This window comes from Anopheles funestus, chromosome 3RL (assembly GCF_943734845.2).
Source record: "Anopheles funestus chromosome 3RL, idAnoFuneDA-416_04, whole genome shotgun sequence".
NCBI lineage: Eukaryota > Metazoa > Arthropoda > Insecta > Diptera > Culicidae > Anopheles > Anopheles funestus.
The window spans coordinates 42,011,617-42,030,018 of record NC_064599.1 but is presented as its reverse complement, the minus strand read 5'-3'; the positions used below and the strand labels follow the sequence as shown (position 1 = coordinate 42,030,018).

Below are 18,402 nucleotides of genomic sequence, written 5' to 3'. Positions count from 1 at the left end.
TAATTGTTTTATTCGCGTTTCAATAGAAAAAAAACGAGAAACAAGTGAATTTGTGTTAGTGCTTTTGTTCTGTGAATGTGGCAAGCTAGAGAAAACCACGTGGATTCTGAAAGCGATTCTATTTCATCCTCATCAGAATCAAACCACGAGTTAGTGTGCATTTCAACTGCAGCTACACTGGAATTATCTCTCAATAGTCTCTCGATCAAGAGTAACGAGATGGAACAAACCATTTTAGAGCAGCTATCCGTAATGCAAATTGCTATGCAGGATTTAATGCAACGGCAAATCTCTTTAGAAACAGCCCTAAATAAACCACATGTGCAGGATCAGTTAGATCGGTCATTGAACCCGTGTACAGCAACCCGAAAGAACGATTTTTTTGTAATACCGGACCCTGTGAAAGAGCTACCATCCTTCGATGGTAATAAAAAACAACTTTCGGCATGGATCGCCAAAGTGGAAACTACTCTAAACATTTTTAGAGCCATGGTACCCGAAGATGTATTTAAATTGTACGAAATTGTAGTCAGTGGTAAATTGACAGGGAAAGCAAATGACGCCGTTTGCCAGGAAGGAAATCCCCATGAGTTCGAAAAAATAAAGAAAATTTTGATTGACGCTTTTGGAGATCGACAGGATATTTCCACATACAAATGCCAACTTTGGCAATGGAAATTAACTAAAAACGTGACAATCCACAAATATTATAACGTGCATAAGGAAATAGTTGAAAAAATTAAAAATATTGCAAAACAAAATCAAAAGTATTGTGATAATTGGGATGTAATTAGTTCTTTTATTGAAGAAGATTCATTAGCAGCATTCATGGCAGGCCTTCAGGAGGATTATTTTGGACATGTGCATGCAGCACGCCCGAAAGATGTTCACGACGCGTACACATTTTTGTGTAAGCTAAAGAATAAGCGAGATTTTGATGGGATCGTTCAACCCAATTGGAATAAGTTTAATTCGGATAAAAAAACCGATCGTAGCCTGAACGCTTCATATAACGCACGATCGCATGCTGCTAATTACAAACCAACACATTCAAACGAGGCAAAGGATAATCACGTACCCATGGACACAAGTACAACACGTTCCAAATTAACCCTTAATAGATCAACAAACAATCACGAATGTTTTGAAAACAATACAAATTCAAATGATGATGAAAATTTTTGTGTTTCTTCGGAAACTTGTTACCCAGTATAACAAAAAATAAACACAATTTCCTTCCATACATTAAAGTAACAGATAAATCGAACAATAAAACGTTGAATATCCTTATTGATTCTGGTGCCAACAAAAATCTGTTGCGACCAGGAATACTTAAAAACTCAAAAAGGTGTTGTGATACAAGAGTAAAAAACATGTATGGAAACTACATGGTACGTTTCAAAAGTGAAACATTATTCCTTGGGCGAAATTTGCCACCAATCGAGTTATACGAAATGAAGTTTCACAGTTTTTTCGATGGTTTACTAGGCACTGAAACATTATCTACTTTAAAGGCTATCCTAGACTATAAAGCTGAGACGTTGACTCTATTAAATCAAAAAATACAGTTTTATAAATATCAGATACAACCATCATCGAGAGAGTTCCATATTATAAGCTGTACAAAAAATAACTATGATCCATCTATAGTAAAACTCCTTAGAATTGACCATCTGAATTCATATGAAAGAGAAAGGTTATTACAGACAATAACCAAATACAAGGAAATTATCCCAAAAGATAATCAAAAATTATCGGCAATTACCCAAGTGAAACATAAAATCAACATTGTAAATAACAAACCCATATACACCAAGTCATATAGGTATCCACATGCACATAAAGCTGTAGTTAAAGAACAAATAGAGGAAATGCTAAAAAGTGGAATTATAAAACATTCAAACTCGCCATGGAATGCTCCCGTTTGGGTCGTCCCAAAAAAATCAGACGCATCAGGGAAGAAACAATTCCGCGTAGTAATTGATTATAGGAAATTGAACGATGTTACAGTGGACGACAGATATCCCATTCCCCAAATCGATGATATTCTAGACCATTTGGGTCGTTCAGAATATTTTTCCACTTTGGATCTTAAGAGTGGATTCCATCAAATAGAAATGGAACCCGAATCAAGGCAAAAAACCGCATTCAGTACAGAATCTGGCCACTACGAATTCCTTAGAATGCCCTTTGGCCTAAAAAATGCTCCATCAACATTCCAAAGAGCTATGAATTCCATATTAGGCGACCTTATAGGAAAAAAATGTTACGTGTATCTTGACGATGTTATAGTGTTTGGTACAAATTTAGAAAATCACCTCTCAAACTTAAGCCAGGTCTTAGAAACACTATATGAAGCTAATTTGAAGATACAAATTAACAAATGTGAATTTTTGAAAAAAAATTGCGAATTTCTCGGACACATCGTAACGAAAGATGGAATAAAACCGAATCCAGATAAGATCAAAGAAATAGTTAATTGGAAATTGCCGTCCAACGAAAAAGAAATAAAACAATATTTGGGTCTTTTAGGGTATTATAGAAAATTTATCAAAGACTTTGCTAAAATTACTAGACCTATGACAAAATATTTAAAGAAAACAAGCTTACTAAATACATCAGACCCCGAATACATCGAAGCCTTCGAAAAATCAAAGAAAATGCTAATAATGGACCCTATACTTGCGTACCCAGATTTTTCAAAACCATTTACATTAACAACCGATGCTTCCAACTACGCATTAGGCGCAGTTTTATCTCAAATTATAGATTCAAAAGACCACCCAATTGCATTTGCATCAAAAACGCTTAACCACGCCGAGATAAATTATTCTACAACAGAGAAAGAGGCTCTTGCCATAGTTTGGGCTGTAGATAAATTCAAACCATATTTGTTTGGTCATAAATTCACAGTAGTCACAGATCATAAGCCTTTAATTTTCATTAAGAATTCGTGTAAAAATTCAAAAATAATTCGTTGGAGACTAGACTTAGAAAATTATGATTATAACGTAGTTTACAAAGAAGGAAAAACAAATGTAGTTGCCGATGCATTAAGCAGAAAAGTGGAAGTATGCAATAATGAGACAATTCAAACAGAACCCATTCCTTCCGATTCAAACACACTGCACTCAGCCGAAAGTTCAGGAGATTTTTACATTCATTTCACTGAGAGACCCGTTAATAGTTATAGAAACCAAATTGTGTTCCGTATAGCTCAAGAAGAAGATGTAACGATAGATACTCCTTTTCCAAACCAAAAGAGAACAATTATTAGCAAAAGTTCATACAACAATACTGAAATCGAAACGTATCTTAGACAGTTTCACGATGGAAAACAAAGCGCTATTCATGCCCCCGAACAACTATACCAATTGATACAAGATGTGTGTAGAACGTATTCCACCGAAACTCTCTCTCACTTCGTAATAGCACCAAACATGGTCGAAGACGTCGTATTAGAAGAAAGACAGTACGCTCTCATTACTCAAGCCCACGACCGTGCTCATAGAGGAATTCAAGAAACCGAAAAACAGATGAAAAGAGCCTATTATTTCCCGAAAATGACCATAAAAATAAGGAAAATTATAAACGCATGCCAACCATGCTCTAAGTATAAATACGAAAGGAAGCCTTATAACATAAAAATTTCGCCGCGACCGATAGGAAAGGCTCCTTTTGAACGAGTGCACATGGATATTTTCGGTATAGACAAACTATACTTCTTATCTCTGGTCTGCGCATTCTCTAAGCACCTACAACTAGTGAAGATTGATTCAAGAAATGCAGTAGATATCCAAACTGGACTGACACAATACATCTCTACGTTTAGGATCCCGAAGAAAATAGTTTGTGACCATGAATGCTCATTCAGGAGTACTCAAATACGTGGATTCCTTAGCAATCTCGGAACCGAATTGGAATTTGCGTCCAGCTCCGAATCGAACGGTCAAGTTGAAAAAACTCACAGTACAATATTGGAAATATTCAACACCAACAAACACAAGAATCCGGAATTAAGTACTCTAGAAACTATGCAAATCACAGTAGCATTATACAACGATAGCGTGCATTCATCAACGGAATTTACACCTAATGAAATCATCTTTAATCAACAAAACGAAACGAACCCTAGAGCTATTACCGAAAGTGCAAAAAGAATATTCGATAAAATGTTGTACAATTTGAGCAAAGCAAAAACTAAAATGGAAAAATACAACGAAATGAAAGAAGATCCACCTGTTATAGAAGAAGGAGAGGACGTTCTCATAAGAAAAGGAGTAAGGAAAAAGTTAGATCCACGTTACCATTTAACACGTTGTATACAAAACAAAAGAAAAACTATTAAAATCGGCAGAGACGTTAAACGGAACAAAAACAAACTGAGACGAATAAGAAATTAGCTGAATTGAATGGGTTGTAGATTTTTCTTTTTAGGTAAATAGGGATAGTAGATTAGGCTTATTAGATAGGTTATGCGAATTTTGTAAATTAGTTAGGAAATTTGAATTTGAAAAAAAAAAATGGAAACATTGTAAACACCACGGAACGACAGCCGCTACTCTCCTCGAAGAGAGTATATCGACCTCACTTAATACGGACGAGGACGTCCGTCTTCTTGCCCCGGAGGAGTTATAGGATTGGACCTCACCATCTAAACACGCGCACGCACAAGTGCGTTACTCACGCACACAGTAAAGGAGGCCACATGCGTGCTGCCAACCAACAACGTTCCTCTTTCACGTTCCGGCTTTCGAGGTGTTCACTTGTCATTTAAATAAAGCACAATACAAAAGTATTCATCTTGTAATTATATATATAGTAGTATTTTCGGATTTGGTAGGTTTAGGTCGTAAATCGAAACTGGTTTAATATTCGGAAATTTTAATTCTAGAGTGTACAGTAGGGTATTTTGAAGGGGATTTGGATTTGTCTACGGAAACCTAATATATTGTTATTTATTTATTAGAAGAATGCTTTGAGTGAAGATTGATTATTTCCAGGAAAAAAAATTATTCAGGGATTAGTTTTTTATGTTGATGTGATGGTAAGAGAATTAATAAGTTAAGGCTTAATTTAGGAGATATTGTATCGGAACGGAACTCCTAGTTTGAGATTTAAATGAATGAATTAGTGAGTGAACTAATTGTTGGGTGAATTGGTTATTTGGGTGTAAGAGAGAGAATTGACGGATGGGAGCTACGGATGGGAGAATAAGCAAGGGATGCTACTTGATGGGGTTTTTCCCGTTACGGGTAGAAGGTAGCAAGTGTGTACGTGGGAATAAACTACCAAGCGGGGAGAAAACTACCTTGCGCATGGAAAGGGGGTTTAGTGCGTACAGTTGATTATTATTTTAGAGGGTGTGGCAGGTGCAATAGAGAATGGTGAATAAGCAAAGGATGCTGGCTGTTGGGATTTCCCCCGTTACGGGTACAAGGTAGCAAGTGCATACGTGGTTTCTCGAGGGGGGAAAAACTACCTTGCGCGTGGGAAAGGGATTTAGTGTGTTTAGTTAAATATTATTTTAGAAGGGTGTGGCAGGTGCAAAGGAGAAGAATATTATGAGCGTAGGGAAGTGTGGGTTTGGTCCGTGTATGCTATTTTAATATGGGTTAGGGCTAAATGTTGTGTGTTTGTGAATGGGTTTTTGCTCTGGAATTTTGAGATTCTTGTGGGTTTTCCTAGCGATTTTTAAAATGGGGACTGGGAATTTGTACTTGGGTAGACAAGGTTTTTTAGGAATGTATGGTTGGTGTTATTGAGTGTTGGGAATAATTTATGAATTAAAATTTCTGCAATCTTAAATGTCTAGGACATGCCGGTTTGAATCTGCGCTGGCACTTGTGGGATGCTTCGTCGCTTGAGGATCAATTTCTGGAGCACACACACACACGCACGCACAAGCACTAGGACAATTAAGTTGGGACTGGTTTTGGCAGAGGGCCTCACCAATTTGTGGCGTCGACGCCGTCCGTCGAAATTCCGCGTATTTATTGTAGAAGACAACAAATCAAAACGGTTATCCACAGACGCGGTCGCCTCCCAATTGATCTTAATTGTCCGTTGATTCAATACACTGGCACTCGCTAAAGCAGGACTGGTTTGGCAGAGGGCTTCACCAACTTAGGGCGTCAACGCCGCCTGTAGAATATCCGCGAATTATCGTGGAAGACAATAACTCAAAAAATACGGCAATCAACAGACGCGGACGCCTCCCACTTGCACTTGTTTGCACTTAGTCGCACACGCACGCGCCACTGAAAGTTCTTCGCACACTAGACACTTTCACGAATGTTCTTAATTTCACTAGTCGGCAAAATTGTCGCAGAAGGCAACTTAATTTGATCGAAATTTAAAATGATCCACTTAACGCAGAAGGCGATTAGGATGCTATTGGAAATTAATGAGAAAAAACGGGACAAAAACACTGTGCCGACGGCAGAAGAAGAGAGAATTGGATATAATTTAACAAAAACCCGTTGGCAATTTGTCGCAGAAGGCAACTTAATTGGATCAATGAATAAATTAATAAACAAAACGGCAGATTTTCACTGGATTCGCGTTAGATTGTCACAGAGAACACTTTATTGAAACAGGATTCACGCTCGTAGGGATCACAAAACACAACACATAAAGCACAGCCACATCCAATCACAGAGTAATTCGGAACGCAACACCACTTCACTGTTGTTAGCACGATCACACACACACAAGCACAATATTTCCCTTCCAAGTCGCTGATTTAACACCTGCTGTGAGCACTCCACTAATTTCTACCAGAGGCGCGCCAAAGGTAGAAAAAGCTTTGTAGAACTCCAATACCAAGGCGAGAGCAAAGTGTGAACACGTCTGCTCCGGTCCAATTTATTTTAATTCAACAGGCCATATATGGACCCCGTGAAGCTTGAAGTGACCTGCTTGAATAGAATTAAGCAATGCAGAACATGATATGTCCGAATTAAAAGGATCACAAAGGATCACAGAGGTGCCAAAACGACATTTCCCTGCATTAAGTAGCGATCTTGCACAGAACGATCTTGCCGGGAAGTAAATGTTTATGTCAAGTAGCACTAAAACGAAAAGTTTGCAATGTAAATGTCAAGTAGCGCTAAAACGAAAAGTTTTTGCGAAACGAAACCATGTACTACAGACGAGCCAACGAGTATGGCGAGATAGACCACCACACAACGGATACATATTCCACCACAAACCGAACTAAGGAGCAGTACAGCATCTTAACGGCGACCTGGTCGGTTACATCGCGGGCACGCTTTTTCAGGGTGCTAACTAGTTGATTGCTCTTAGCGATGATGTGCTCTAGATGATCATGAAAGCACAACTTATCGTCAAGGAGCACTCCTAGATCTCTGTCACATGTTTTTACTGTCAAGGACATTGTCGTTAATGGAATATTTGTAAAATTGGGGATTGCTGTTCCTTGTGAACGAAACGACAATATTCTTCTCGACGCATATCTCCAAACCATCACGAATTATCCTACTCCCTACCGCCGCACACGCTATGACTCTAATGATTTACTTTTCATTTGCTGCCGGTATTTCAAAGTTTTTTCTGACCACTTTGACTTTAAATCTCTCTATCTGTCTTCCACTATTGAGTTTCATCCTCTACTAGTATCAACTAACATTCTTCTTTGGCTTTCTTTATTTTATATTCTTCATATTTCTACCCTTTCAATATTACTTATTAGCATTTTACTACAAACTGATTATGCCCTGTTTCATCATTATACTGTAGCTCCTGAAGGTTGCTATAGTTTTACAGGATTCTTATCTAAGATTAATTTTAAGACAATGATTGTAAACCCTAAGAGGCAACAAGCCATCCAATAAAATAGCAATAATAACCATAATCTATAACAATGCCGATTCTAGCGTCATATTAACATTGATACTTGTTCCGGCTCTTTCATGAAACACCAGGCGTCTCCACCGAACACCACTCCGTATTTTTTTCAGGAGTGATATGATTTCATAAATCATGTTTTATATAATTAAATCAAGGGCGGCCCGGTTGTGCATTTGATAAACGGCGCCGGTCCACACGGCAGGACCGGGTTCAAATCCCATCCGGACCGTCCCCCCGTAGCAACGACTGACTATCCGGCTACGTGGTAAAAATAAGTCTAGTAAGCCAGAAATGGCCGGCGTGACCTGTAAGGTCGTTAAAAGCCAAGAAGAAGAAGATAATTGAATCAAAACAAATATTGTAGTCTGTAAACTTTTGTCCCGCCTGTTCGTTCTGAAGATCTGATAGATCTGAAGGCTTTACACTTGACCTCCCACATTACACGGCCAACGCATATTTGTGAAAATAAGCGCTCTGCCGTCAATTAGTTTCAACATCGCTACTATTAATATAAGCGAACATAAATTGTTTTACATCGTACACAGCATTGGTGGGTAGTTTAACCGGATTAACCTATCCAGGATCCCTTTGTTCGATTGAAAAACTCTGGAGGAATTCATGACGGATAGAGTGAGAAACTGAATCCACGATTCCGTGTTTGAGTCCAAATAGAGTTAAAATGTCTGGTATTTATCTACTCGTCTTCATTACCAATTCTAAAGGGTGCGCTCTTTAATTTGTATAATTATTCAATGTTTCTTCCTTGTCAACACCCATGGCTTTGTAGCAGCACTGTAACGAAGTTTCGGGAAATCGGTTTGGTAAATGTTTTTGTTTAGTTGTTATTCTGCTGTTTTTGTGAACATTTACCGTGTTTCGACTTTTTTCTGCTCTCTCTGGTTTTTTAGGGAGACTTCGTAGTCTCTTGGCAATTGGAAGCAACCAATCATTGAAATGCTCTAATGTCACTAGCTTCTTTGCTTTTTCCAGCTCTTCTTTTTGTTGCATCCACTGTAGCTGTTTTCCTGTTTTGAGCTTCCCAGTAAGAAAAAATCAGCTTTAGTGGCGAAACAGCGGCTTATTGTCTCTAAAATACCTCCTCCGAGCAGAATACAAGCTTACGCACTCTAAAACTTCTCTTCCGATTCTAAATCTAGCATCTGAAAGCTTGTGTTATACTTTGAGTTCTACCTAACAGCATCCAGTTGCTAGTGTGCTACTGCAGAGCATCCCGGTAGCGCCTTTAAGCTTGTCTTATACTTCGAGTTCTACCTAACAGCATCCAGTTGCTAGTGTGCTACTGCAGAGCATCCCGGTAGCGCCTTTAAGCTTGTCTTATACTTCGAGTTCTACCTAACAGCATCCAGTTGCTAGTGTGCTACTGCAGAGCATCCCGTTAGCGCCTTTAAGCTTGTCTTATACTTCGAGTTCTACCTAACAGCATCCAGTTGCTAGTGTGCTACTGCAGAGCATCCCGTTAGCGCCTTTAAGCTTGTGTTATACTTGAAATTCTAGCTAATAGCAATCAACAGATTGAACAAGCCGTCCATTTCACTTATTGGTCCTTTAGCAAGGGTCTCTCATCATAGTTTAATAGCTCATACCGTTAGACCATCTAGAGTTTAACATTTGGATTAGATAGACAGAGTTCAATTCTCGATAGCCTCCAATAGTGTAAATCTGTTAGTCTCTCAAAATATAATACTGAAATGAAGAGATAAGGCGCACTTAGTCATAATTGATATGAAGAGAGCATATCCATCAAAGAAAAAGAGAGAAGAGAGATATTAGAGAGAGGAGAGGGAAAAAGAGAAATAAACTTTTTTTTCTCCAATTCTACTTTCGGCTTAAACAGCGCTTAAGCAGCGCTCTTTTAGCATGACACTTGGCTCTAAACATCGCCGTATAACAGAATCCAAATTCTGTTAAGCTGCGCTGTATAATTACTGAAATTATACAGCTAAGGAACTTCGATTTAAGCGATGCTTAAAGATAAAATCTTTCATATTTTCTTACTGGGTTGCTCACAAGTTCGTCAATTAGCCTGGAATCGTATAAGTACGATTGTTTGTCCATTACCTTGACATTAGTCACGAGGTTATTCAGCGCATCACATAATTCAGGAATCTTAAGTTGAGCGTCGATCTTGATTTTCAATACCTCCTTAAGCATTTCTTGATAAACTAGATCTGGCCTTCCGAACTGCTCTTCTAAGCGTGTCAAAATTGCTGGGACGTTCATTGGATCCAAGAACAATGCCCTGACGGATCGCTCGGCTTCTCCTTTCAAGAATCTCTGGAGTCTGTTGAGATTCTTAAGCTGACTGAAGCCAGCTTCCTTCGTGGATTCCTCGAATGCTTTCATGAATCTAGGCCAATCTTTCGGTTTGCCATCGAAATACGGCAAATTGGCCAAAGTTATCTTCTTGCTCTGGCGCGTAGCTTCCAGACTATTGTATTGTAGAACCATGACGAGTTCTAAAATTCCTTGGTCTTGCTTGACCGTTTTCTCCTTTTCTTGGATCTGGTCGTTAATAGCTTTGCATTTAATGCAAAGCCACTCTTCTTTCGCGCTTGGTGCGACAGTTAATTTGGCACACGCTAGGTGAAACCACCGATCGCATTCGTCGCATTGTACCAGTATTTCTGCTCCATCTGGTTCCGTGCATAGTCGGCACGCTCCATTTTCGTTCTCGACGAAGTAGTTTAGTTTCTTTGTCGCCATTTTTAATAATAAGGTTCAAGATTTCGCTGGTTGGTGAACTAGATGCGCAATAACACGTACTTCCACGATGCTACTGGGGAACCAGCGTACTTCCAGGACGCTACTTGGAAAACCAGCGAACTGGGGGGGCAACGTACTTCCACGATGATACCAGCGCACTTCCACGACGATACCGGTGTATCGGGCCAGCGTCACGAGCGTGTCCGTGGAATACGCTTCTCTCTGGAGCCACCAATGTTGAGAGGTGGACCTTCCTAGATGCAGGCCTCGCGAAGGTTAGGCCTTTCCTCACCTTAGGCCCTACACGACTCAACCGTTTTAGCACTAACTTCCGCACAACCCGTTAGTGGTCCTCTCTTTCGAGACTCTATACCGCAGTTTGGGGAAATTAGCACTGATCGGATACTAACCCGTTAGTGGTCCTCTCTTTCGGGACTCTATACTGCAGTTAGTAGAACCTTTAGAATGTTTCGGATTCAAAGCAACGACTCAAACGATTGCTGATCAACTACTGACTTTATTCTACATTTTTATCTCCTTATATACTAATTCCGCTTCTCAGTCACGCGTTTGAAATCGTCGGATTACGATTTCATGACCAAATATGGTCATAAAATGCCACAAATTTCATCCTGATCCTAATCACGTGATCCGATCCTGCGGGGGAGTGTCCTATCCTATAATGTTTGTATCCGCTGCGTTAACCAATACACCTGCAGCGGGAGACGATCCGTATACTAAGCTGCGTGCGCCTTTGGATGCTAGGCTCTAATGATCAATGACGTCATGATTCCCCCTAGGCGTGGACTCTCGCTGGAATTGGTGGGCGGTGCTTAAGCTGAGTTCTCCTAGTAAACCCGCGTGCAGTTTTGGGTACGCGGCTCACTGTGTCAATGTTGCGTACGCACACTTGACTGTATGCGACAGTGACGCAACAAGTGTTTTTGTGACTCTTCGACATTTCAACGTGCCCCTTCAGGTGATCGTGCAACTTTCCACATTTATATATCCTCGTTGCTGGATATGATAGTTGTCGAAGATAATAAAACTTGTCTTTGGCTGGTTAAAGTTCCAAGCTCACTTATGATATCTTCTGAATTTTACATTTTCTCGAAGTTCGTCATTGCCAATCTTATCAGTTCTCCTTTCTAACCTGGGGAATGCAACGTTACCTGTAAAACAAATTATATCCGCTCGTAGTCCAACCTCCATTACGTGTTAACCGTAGTAGTTCGTTTTGACGTTTACACGACTAAACGACTAGCCGAGTCCTAGGTCCTAGAACCTAAAACCATACGGAACTCCTGCTGATATGCCCCAGTTCATCTACCTTAACTTTACAAAACCGCATTCCTATCTGATACATTACCCGACGGCACTACATGTCTGTGATCTTCTTGAGACTATGTTGCGAGATCACATCTCGAAAAAAATAGTTCTTTCAATGCTTATTCTGTTACTATAAACAGTCAACATGGACTAAGCTGGATGTGACTAAATTTCGAAGACTTGAGCAGTATTCTGTTAAGAAATGAAAGAGTTTTTCATTGTAGCTGTTTTTCCATTACTCAACCTAGCAAGGCTACGATTGTATCTTCGATTGTTTCTTATGATCATGATCTTTGACATCTATGATCAATGAAATCAATTGAAATGATGTACCTAGTAATAAATATTCTGGAAACGTGAACTACTTCAGTTAGAGGTTTTCTTCTGTTAAGGTAGACAACCCCTGTCTATTGCCTGCATAACATGACATTTGTCATCTTGTGTATTTTTCTATGTTGGCAGCCATGCCTTTAAACATTCTTACTTTGTACTTCTTCCGGTTAACAACAGAATAAAGACAGAACTTTTTACTTGCACTCTAAAGAAAAACCACACGCGTTTTTATCTTCCACCTTTGTTTTATTAATTTGCAGAGCAAAACAATAATACCTACTTAGGCACCCAAGGACTAAAATCCTCATACAGTCTTAGCGTCAAAGCAGCATATAAATACATAATAGAGTACCAAATTGGTCACAATGGGATTAAAATGGTTGTGTGCCGAGATTATTAATATTTTAATCTTTTTTTATATCTCTCTGTGCCCAACGACCACCTTAGAGGCCGGTCATTTCTGGCTTACTAGACTTATTTTTACCGCCTTTCTATGGGTGGATGGTACGGGCGTTTCATGGCCGTTTCTGTAGTGTGGAACAGGCGCAGTTTATAACATACACAATCGAACTGTCCAATATTGTCATTATAGATGATCAATAATTTCGTAAATGTTTACGACATAGGTTTTGAAATAAATCTAATATGACCTTGAACATATGTATTCTAATTTTATTTTATACTTTTTCCATAAGCGTGTCCGGCAAGTAGACAGTACTTGACGATATAGTTGAAATATTGCAATAGTTGAAATATCTTAAAATTTAGATAAAAATCTCAGAAGAACTAAATCAACATACTATCCGATGACGAATGAACGCAACCATTACTTTACACAACTTAACTCACAACATTTAATGCGTGCTGTGACTGCATACATTAAGTGAACCGAAGTACACATTTAAAATAGAAAAGAACCAACTCAAGAAGTAAGATCATTAGAAAGCATTTAGCAAAGGCTTACGATGGGCATATGACTCAAACCTATGCGAATGTGCACCGTCATTAAGAAACGTCTACCTCTTAATGATGAATCGAAAAATAAATATTCTATTTTAATCCTATCGGCTCTCGAATGATGGGGTTATTGTGGTGTAAAAATGAACCGACGATAAAGTGTACGGAAGGGATAATGAAAAGAGGGGGGAAAAGTCCCTTAACAGTATCCGTACAGCTACATGCACTCTTGAGCAAATGCATCTCACACTCCAGACACCGGAATGCAATGGGATCCTGTGATTCCCATAAATTGTACATCCGATCGGATTTTTAACCTTCCCATCCAACCAATGCACAGTAAATGCTACGCAGCATTCGTCCCACATATAATCAACCTAAACGGTACAAAAGAAGAGAAGTAGATTCCTTTAATATCCCTCGATGCATTTTATCCCTATGTCCTAGGCGTGTGTTTGCGGGTTTGTGTGTGTGTGTGCGTGTACCAGAGGTTCGGGGACCTTGCTCCCTAGTGAAACATTCTATTCGTCGCAAAGTGAACCGGTGGTCCGGTGGTGGCGGACCAAGCACAACGATGGCCGGCCCTTCGCTCGCGCATCGTTTGCAAGCACTCGAGGGCTCTTAGGGCGTACTGGCAGAGATCAAAATGCAATCAATTTCATCATGCATGACTCTTCCCGGGCATCCGCATTTCCCGACCATTTGCGTGCATTGCGTACCGGTGTGCGTTCTTTGCGTACGGCATTGCAAATGGACCGCACCCGTAGACCCCGGGTCGCCCGTTTCGGCGGAATGTATTTTCCCCGGTAACGCATGTAATGGATTATTAAGTACACAATTCTACCACACTCGCACGCATCGGGGCAATGAAGTAATCAAACATGTTTTAGCATTGCACTCTTATACCTGAAGTAGCGGATTGTAAATGTGGCATTGGGCTGTACACAGTACAAGGATGTCAGGCGGACAGCCAGGGGCAGCGTGTGGTATGTTGAAGTTGATGCACACAAACATACACACAAACGTGTGCAACACACATCATGCACACACATGCAACACAACTGCAGTGCAATCATCGTCACCAGTAAAGTCACCTTGATGGATCGAAAATATCTAACCACCAGGCGGCTCCACTCAACATGGATCAATAACAGAATGGAACGTCTAGAGCTTTTTTAAGTATTTTATCATTAAAATATGTTTAAAAAATTGACAGTACAAAGTTTACAAATGATTAAAATCAAGTAATGTTTTGCACCTAAAAATTCTTACTTATTCGATCGGCTATACGGTCGCATTTTGTAGATTGTCTCTATTTCTTTCTCTCTCTCTCTCTCTCTCTCTCTCTCTCTCTCTCTCTCTCTCTTTCTCTCTCTCTCTCCATCTCTCTCTCTGTCTCTCTCTCTCTCTTTCTCTCTCTCTTGTTGGCTTCAAAGACCCCTAAAGTCACGCCGGCCTTTTCTAGCTTACTAGACTCATTTTTAACACGTAGTCAGTCCTTGCTACGGGAGAACGGCCCGGATGGGATTCGATACCCGGTCCTGCCGTGTGGACCGGCGCCGTTTATCACATTCACTACTGGGCCGCCCCGTATTTCTAGATTATATTATCAATGGAAACAGTTACTTTCTAACAGTTAATGTTAGAAATACATATAGCAGTGCAACATTTAAACACCGAAAACTACATATAACACTTCAGTTAGTTAGTCATTTGAGAGCCATAAAGTGCTTGTGAGGTATGTTGGACAACTACTATTTCGTTGGATGAAGGCAGTACCCAGACCATTGCACGCCAGTAGTTGAATTGCACAACTGCCTAATAGCATTAAAAAACATTCACAAAAAATTAATGTTTTAACCTATTTGTTAAATTTGTTAAATAACTCAATAGTCTTATGGTCTCTTGTCTCGACGTTCAGTTAAATGCACCCGACATTATTACAGTAAGTAATAGAGTGACTGAGAAGATCGTTGATCACGTGGAATTAATTTTCGGAATGTGTTGAAAGTATTCCACTACATTATGCAAGTTGTAATAGAAACTAAAAAAAACGGGAAAAATATTACAAATATTTTGTTAAAATAATCATTTGTCTATGACTTTATGCATGAAATTGTTACATTTTCGCTGGTGACCTTACCGTTACCGCACGTTTGAATAAAAGTTATGGCTGCGGCCACCATGCTGCGAAGCGCATGTTTTCTTCTGTACGCAGCCAATATGTACCAACTTTGGCTGAGGTCTGAGCTGATGCCATAATAGCGTGATGAACGTACAATTTATTTTTTATTTCTTTGGGGGTTAAAAACTACATTAACCCATAATTATTACTTACGATTAGTGCAAACAGTACCATTTTAGACAACCATTGAATAAAAAAAATCATGCAACATCACATTGAACATTGAACTAAACCTTACGAAAAAAAGTTATCGTATTTTCTGAAACCAAACTGAACAATTAATGATTAAGGTCAAAAATGATCTGAGATGATACGCATTGTTGCTTTTTCTGTTTATCAATTTCGATGCAAACAAACGACAAATTTAAAACCCCAATATGACAATCGACAATTTGGCAAGTGCCAACCGAAGCTGTTGTTTGCAAAACTCTACTGTCAAATGAGCAGATAACATAACAAAACAAACAAGAAGCTATCTCAACCAAACATCCTCAACTCCCGCGTCCAACGAAACTCGAAAATTGAGTGGGGTTATAAAAATCGCATTGGAAAAGTTTAAGTATTTCTAGCTATGTATACCAAAGTAAGCATTAAATTTACGTTGAAGTGTGTTGCTAAAACAGCGTAGCAATTCAGCTACACCACAGTGTAGTTAGAGAGTAATTCTATCGCAGTATACAAAGGAAGCAGCAACCAAAGCGTACTACCGCGGCTAGAATATGGAATACGCCAGCTTTGTGAGAGACTTACGGAAAGAATCTTACGACAGCTACGCCAGTCCCCCGGATACCCAGTATGCAAAGGAATTTGAAGAGCAGATGCAAGCCCTAGTCATTAACTTCGATATTGACGATGCAAGGCAGGCACAGCAGCAGCAGCAGCAGCACTCCATCACAAGCACTCCACTACCATCCGGTAGTGGGTTGAAATGGAAAACCAGAAGAAAAGCAAAGAATACTACAATATTCGACGAAACAGAACTGCTGGAAGTACCGAAAAAGAAAAAGGCTTTGGATATTGCCCCAAAAAGGACCGAAGATCATGAATCACAGGGCTCGTTTGATTCGAGCGAAGGCATTTCCATGCGTTTCGATTCGTCCAGCTCAAGTGAAGATATTCCGGATATGGTGACATGGAATGATTTAACAGCTATTATCTCAACATCTAACAAAATGCATGCAAGGGAAGAAAAGCCACAAAGCCACGCGCAAAACTCTTACCCGTTTGAAGCCATCCAAGGAGAAGGTAGTAGAACTATTTTTTTATCTAAAAACAAGTATTTGCTAATGTTATTGATTGTTTTTCAGACTCGTTGCTTGAAGCATCGGTTGATATTTCATCCAACGATAGATCACTGTTTGCAACCAAATTATCAAGTACTCCTGCGAAGCGCACGTATGATGAGGCTAATAGCTAGAATGTTGCTTTCGCCACAGTAATGACATTTCCTTTTTACTAATAGTTTTATAAATTAAATAGCTTTTGCTAATAGCAGAAGAATGTAAATGTATTTAAAATTAGCTGTATGAAAATCTGTGACCAGTGGGTAAAAGTGAAACTATAGAAAACATATGTAAATTATTCGCTCCTGTGCAACGTTCATGGAATTTGCATTTGGCCGCCGATTAGGGCAGCTTTGAACTTCATCATAGCCATTCGATAAGGGGATCAAGTTGAATTTTCAATAAAACCAAATATGCGTCTAATATAAGAAATAATTGAACATTTAATGTATGTTTCACCAGATTAATTCACTAGAATTCTCATTCGAAATAAACAATCCAAACGCTAGCGATCACGAAAAACGAAGGTGCTTCGTAGGTGCAGCTTAGACAATCATCGTTCTCCGGATCCCAAAGAGCACGAGCAACGCACCGAAAATTCTGCATTTGCTTATCCCCTACCGTAACAAGTGCCATGATCCGATATCGTTCGAATTGGCACAGTTTAAATTGGTTTCTTAACTCTTCGCTTAAATTTTCCGCCAACCGTTTCGCACGCTTCGGCACATACTTGTACTCATCTAAATACGACTTTAAAAAATGATCCATCATGGATTGCATCGCTTCACGACGGAACGGATTTTTGGACTCCAGGCGATAGGTGTTTTGGAAACGGGGTACTACGTACTGTTAAAGTGAAACACAAAACAGCCTTAGACCGTGGGAACCATTGGTAAAATTAAACAAACTCACCATACTGGTTCGATCGTAAAGACTTCTGTCTGCTCGTGAGGAAGTCATTGCTGGTCCCATCAAACGGGAAAGTATCATTACGGATGATTTACGCTATACATAAGTAGAGCAGAAAATATTATGTATCACCATTTAACACAAACTTCAGTACAACTTACCGCCATGGCAGCCATACTTTCCCGGGGATAGGTTGATTTCCGCTGCAAGAAAAAGGAAATGTATCGCAATCGGACAGTTTTCCCCCTTTACAACATCTATCAACACTTACATAGGTTTTTTCGGTACTTTTCCTCCCATCCGATCCTTCAACATCTCCTTGAGGATCCGAAAAACCGATCTTTTTGGATCGCTTTCCCTTTTCTCCTTCCTGAAAGAAATTAATAAGTAAGTAAGACCTTTTTGCAAATATGTAGAACGCTTTTTACCTTTGTTTCTTTAACACTCTTCATGTTAAAGTTTAGTAAAATGCTGTAAAATCGTACATAAAAATAAAAATGGAAAGATTTTAGGAAAAGACAGAAAGTATTCAAACAAGCCTCCTGTGATTTCGAAATGAGAATGAGAAGGCGAAATCCGATTAAACTTAGATGCAGTTGCATCCTGAGCAATGAACAGGAAATTTAAATTAAAAAAATGATAATTTAATTTTTTATTTTTTTGTAAAATGCTAGTGCAAAGTGTGATTAAATAAATAAATTCTAAATATAATAATCAAACATATGAAACATTTAAAATCAAAATAAAGGCATGAATACTTTAAGGGTTTAGTAAATTCCATAAACCATTTTTTCTCACCAGCATTTTCTG

General features: G+C 39.2%; 2 protein-coding genes across 2 annotated transcripts; one reads left to right on the top strand and one right to left on the bottom strand.

Annotated features, from left to right (window-relative positions):
* The first annotated feature begins 15,842 nt into the window (after positions 1-15,842).
* LOC125771907 (uncharacterized) lies at positions 15,843-17,110 on the top strand. The gene is made up of 2 exons (XM_049443066.1): positions 15,843-16,645; positions 16,708-17,110. Exons 1-2 carry the CDS (start codon positions 16,120-16,122, stop codon positions 16,815-16,817), a joined length of 636 nt encoding a protein of 211 aa, XP_049299023.1. The 5' UTR covers positions 15,843-16,119; the 3' UTR covers positions 16,818-17,110.
* Positions 17,109-18,160, bottom strand: LOC125771903 (dynein light chain Tctex-type 5-like). The gene is made up of 5 exons (XM_049443061.1): positions 18,021-18,160; positions 17,864-17,962; positions 17,754-17,795; positions 17,596-17,688; positions 17,109-17,529 (listed from the first exon to the last, which is right to left on the bottom strand). Exons 1-5 carry the CDS (start codon positions 18,042-18,044, stop codon positions 17,164-17,166), a joined length of 624 nt encoding a protein of 207 aa, XP_049299018.1. The 5' UTR covers positions 18,045-18,160; the 3' UTR covers positions 17,109-17,163.
* Between the last annotated feature and the right edge of the window lie 242 nt (positions 18,161-18,402).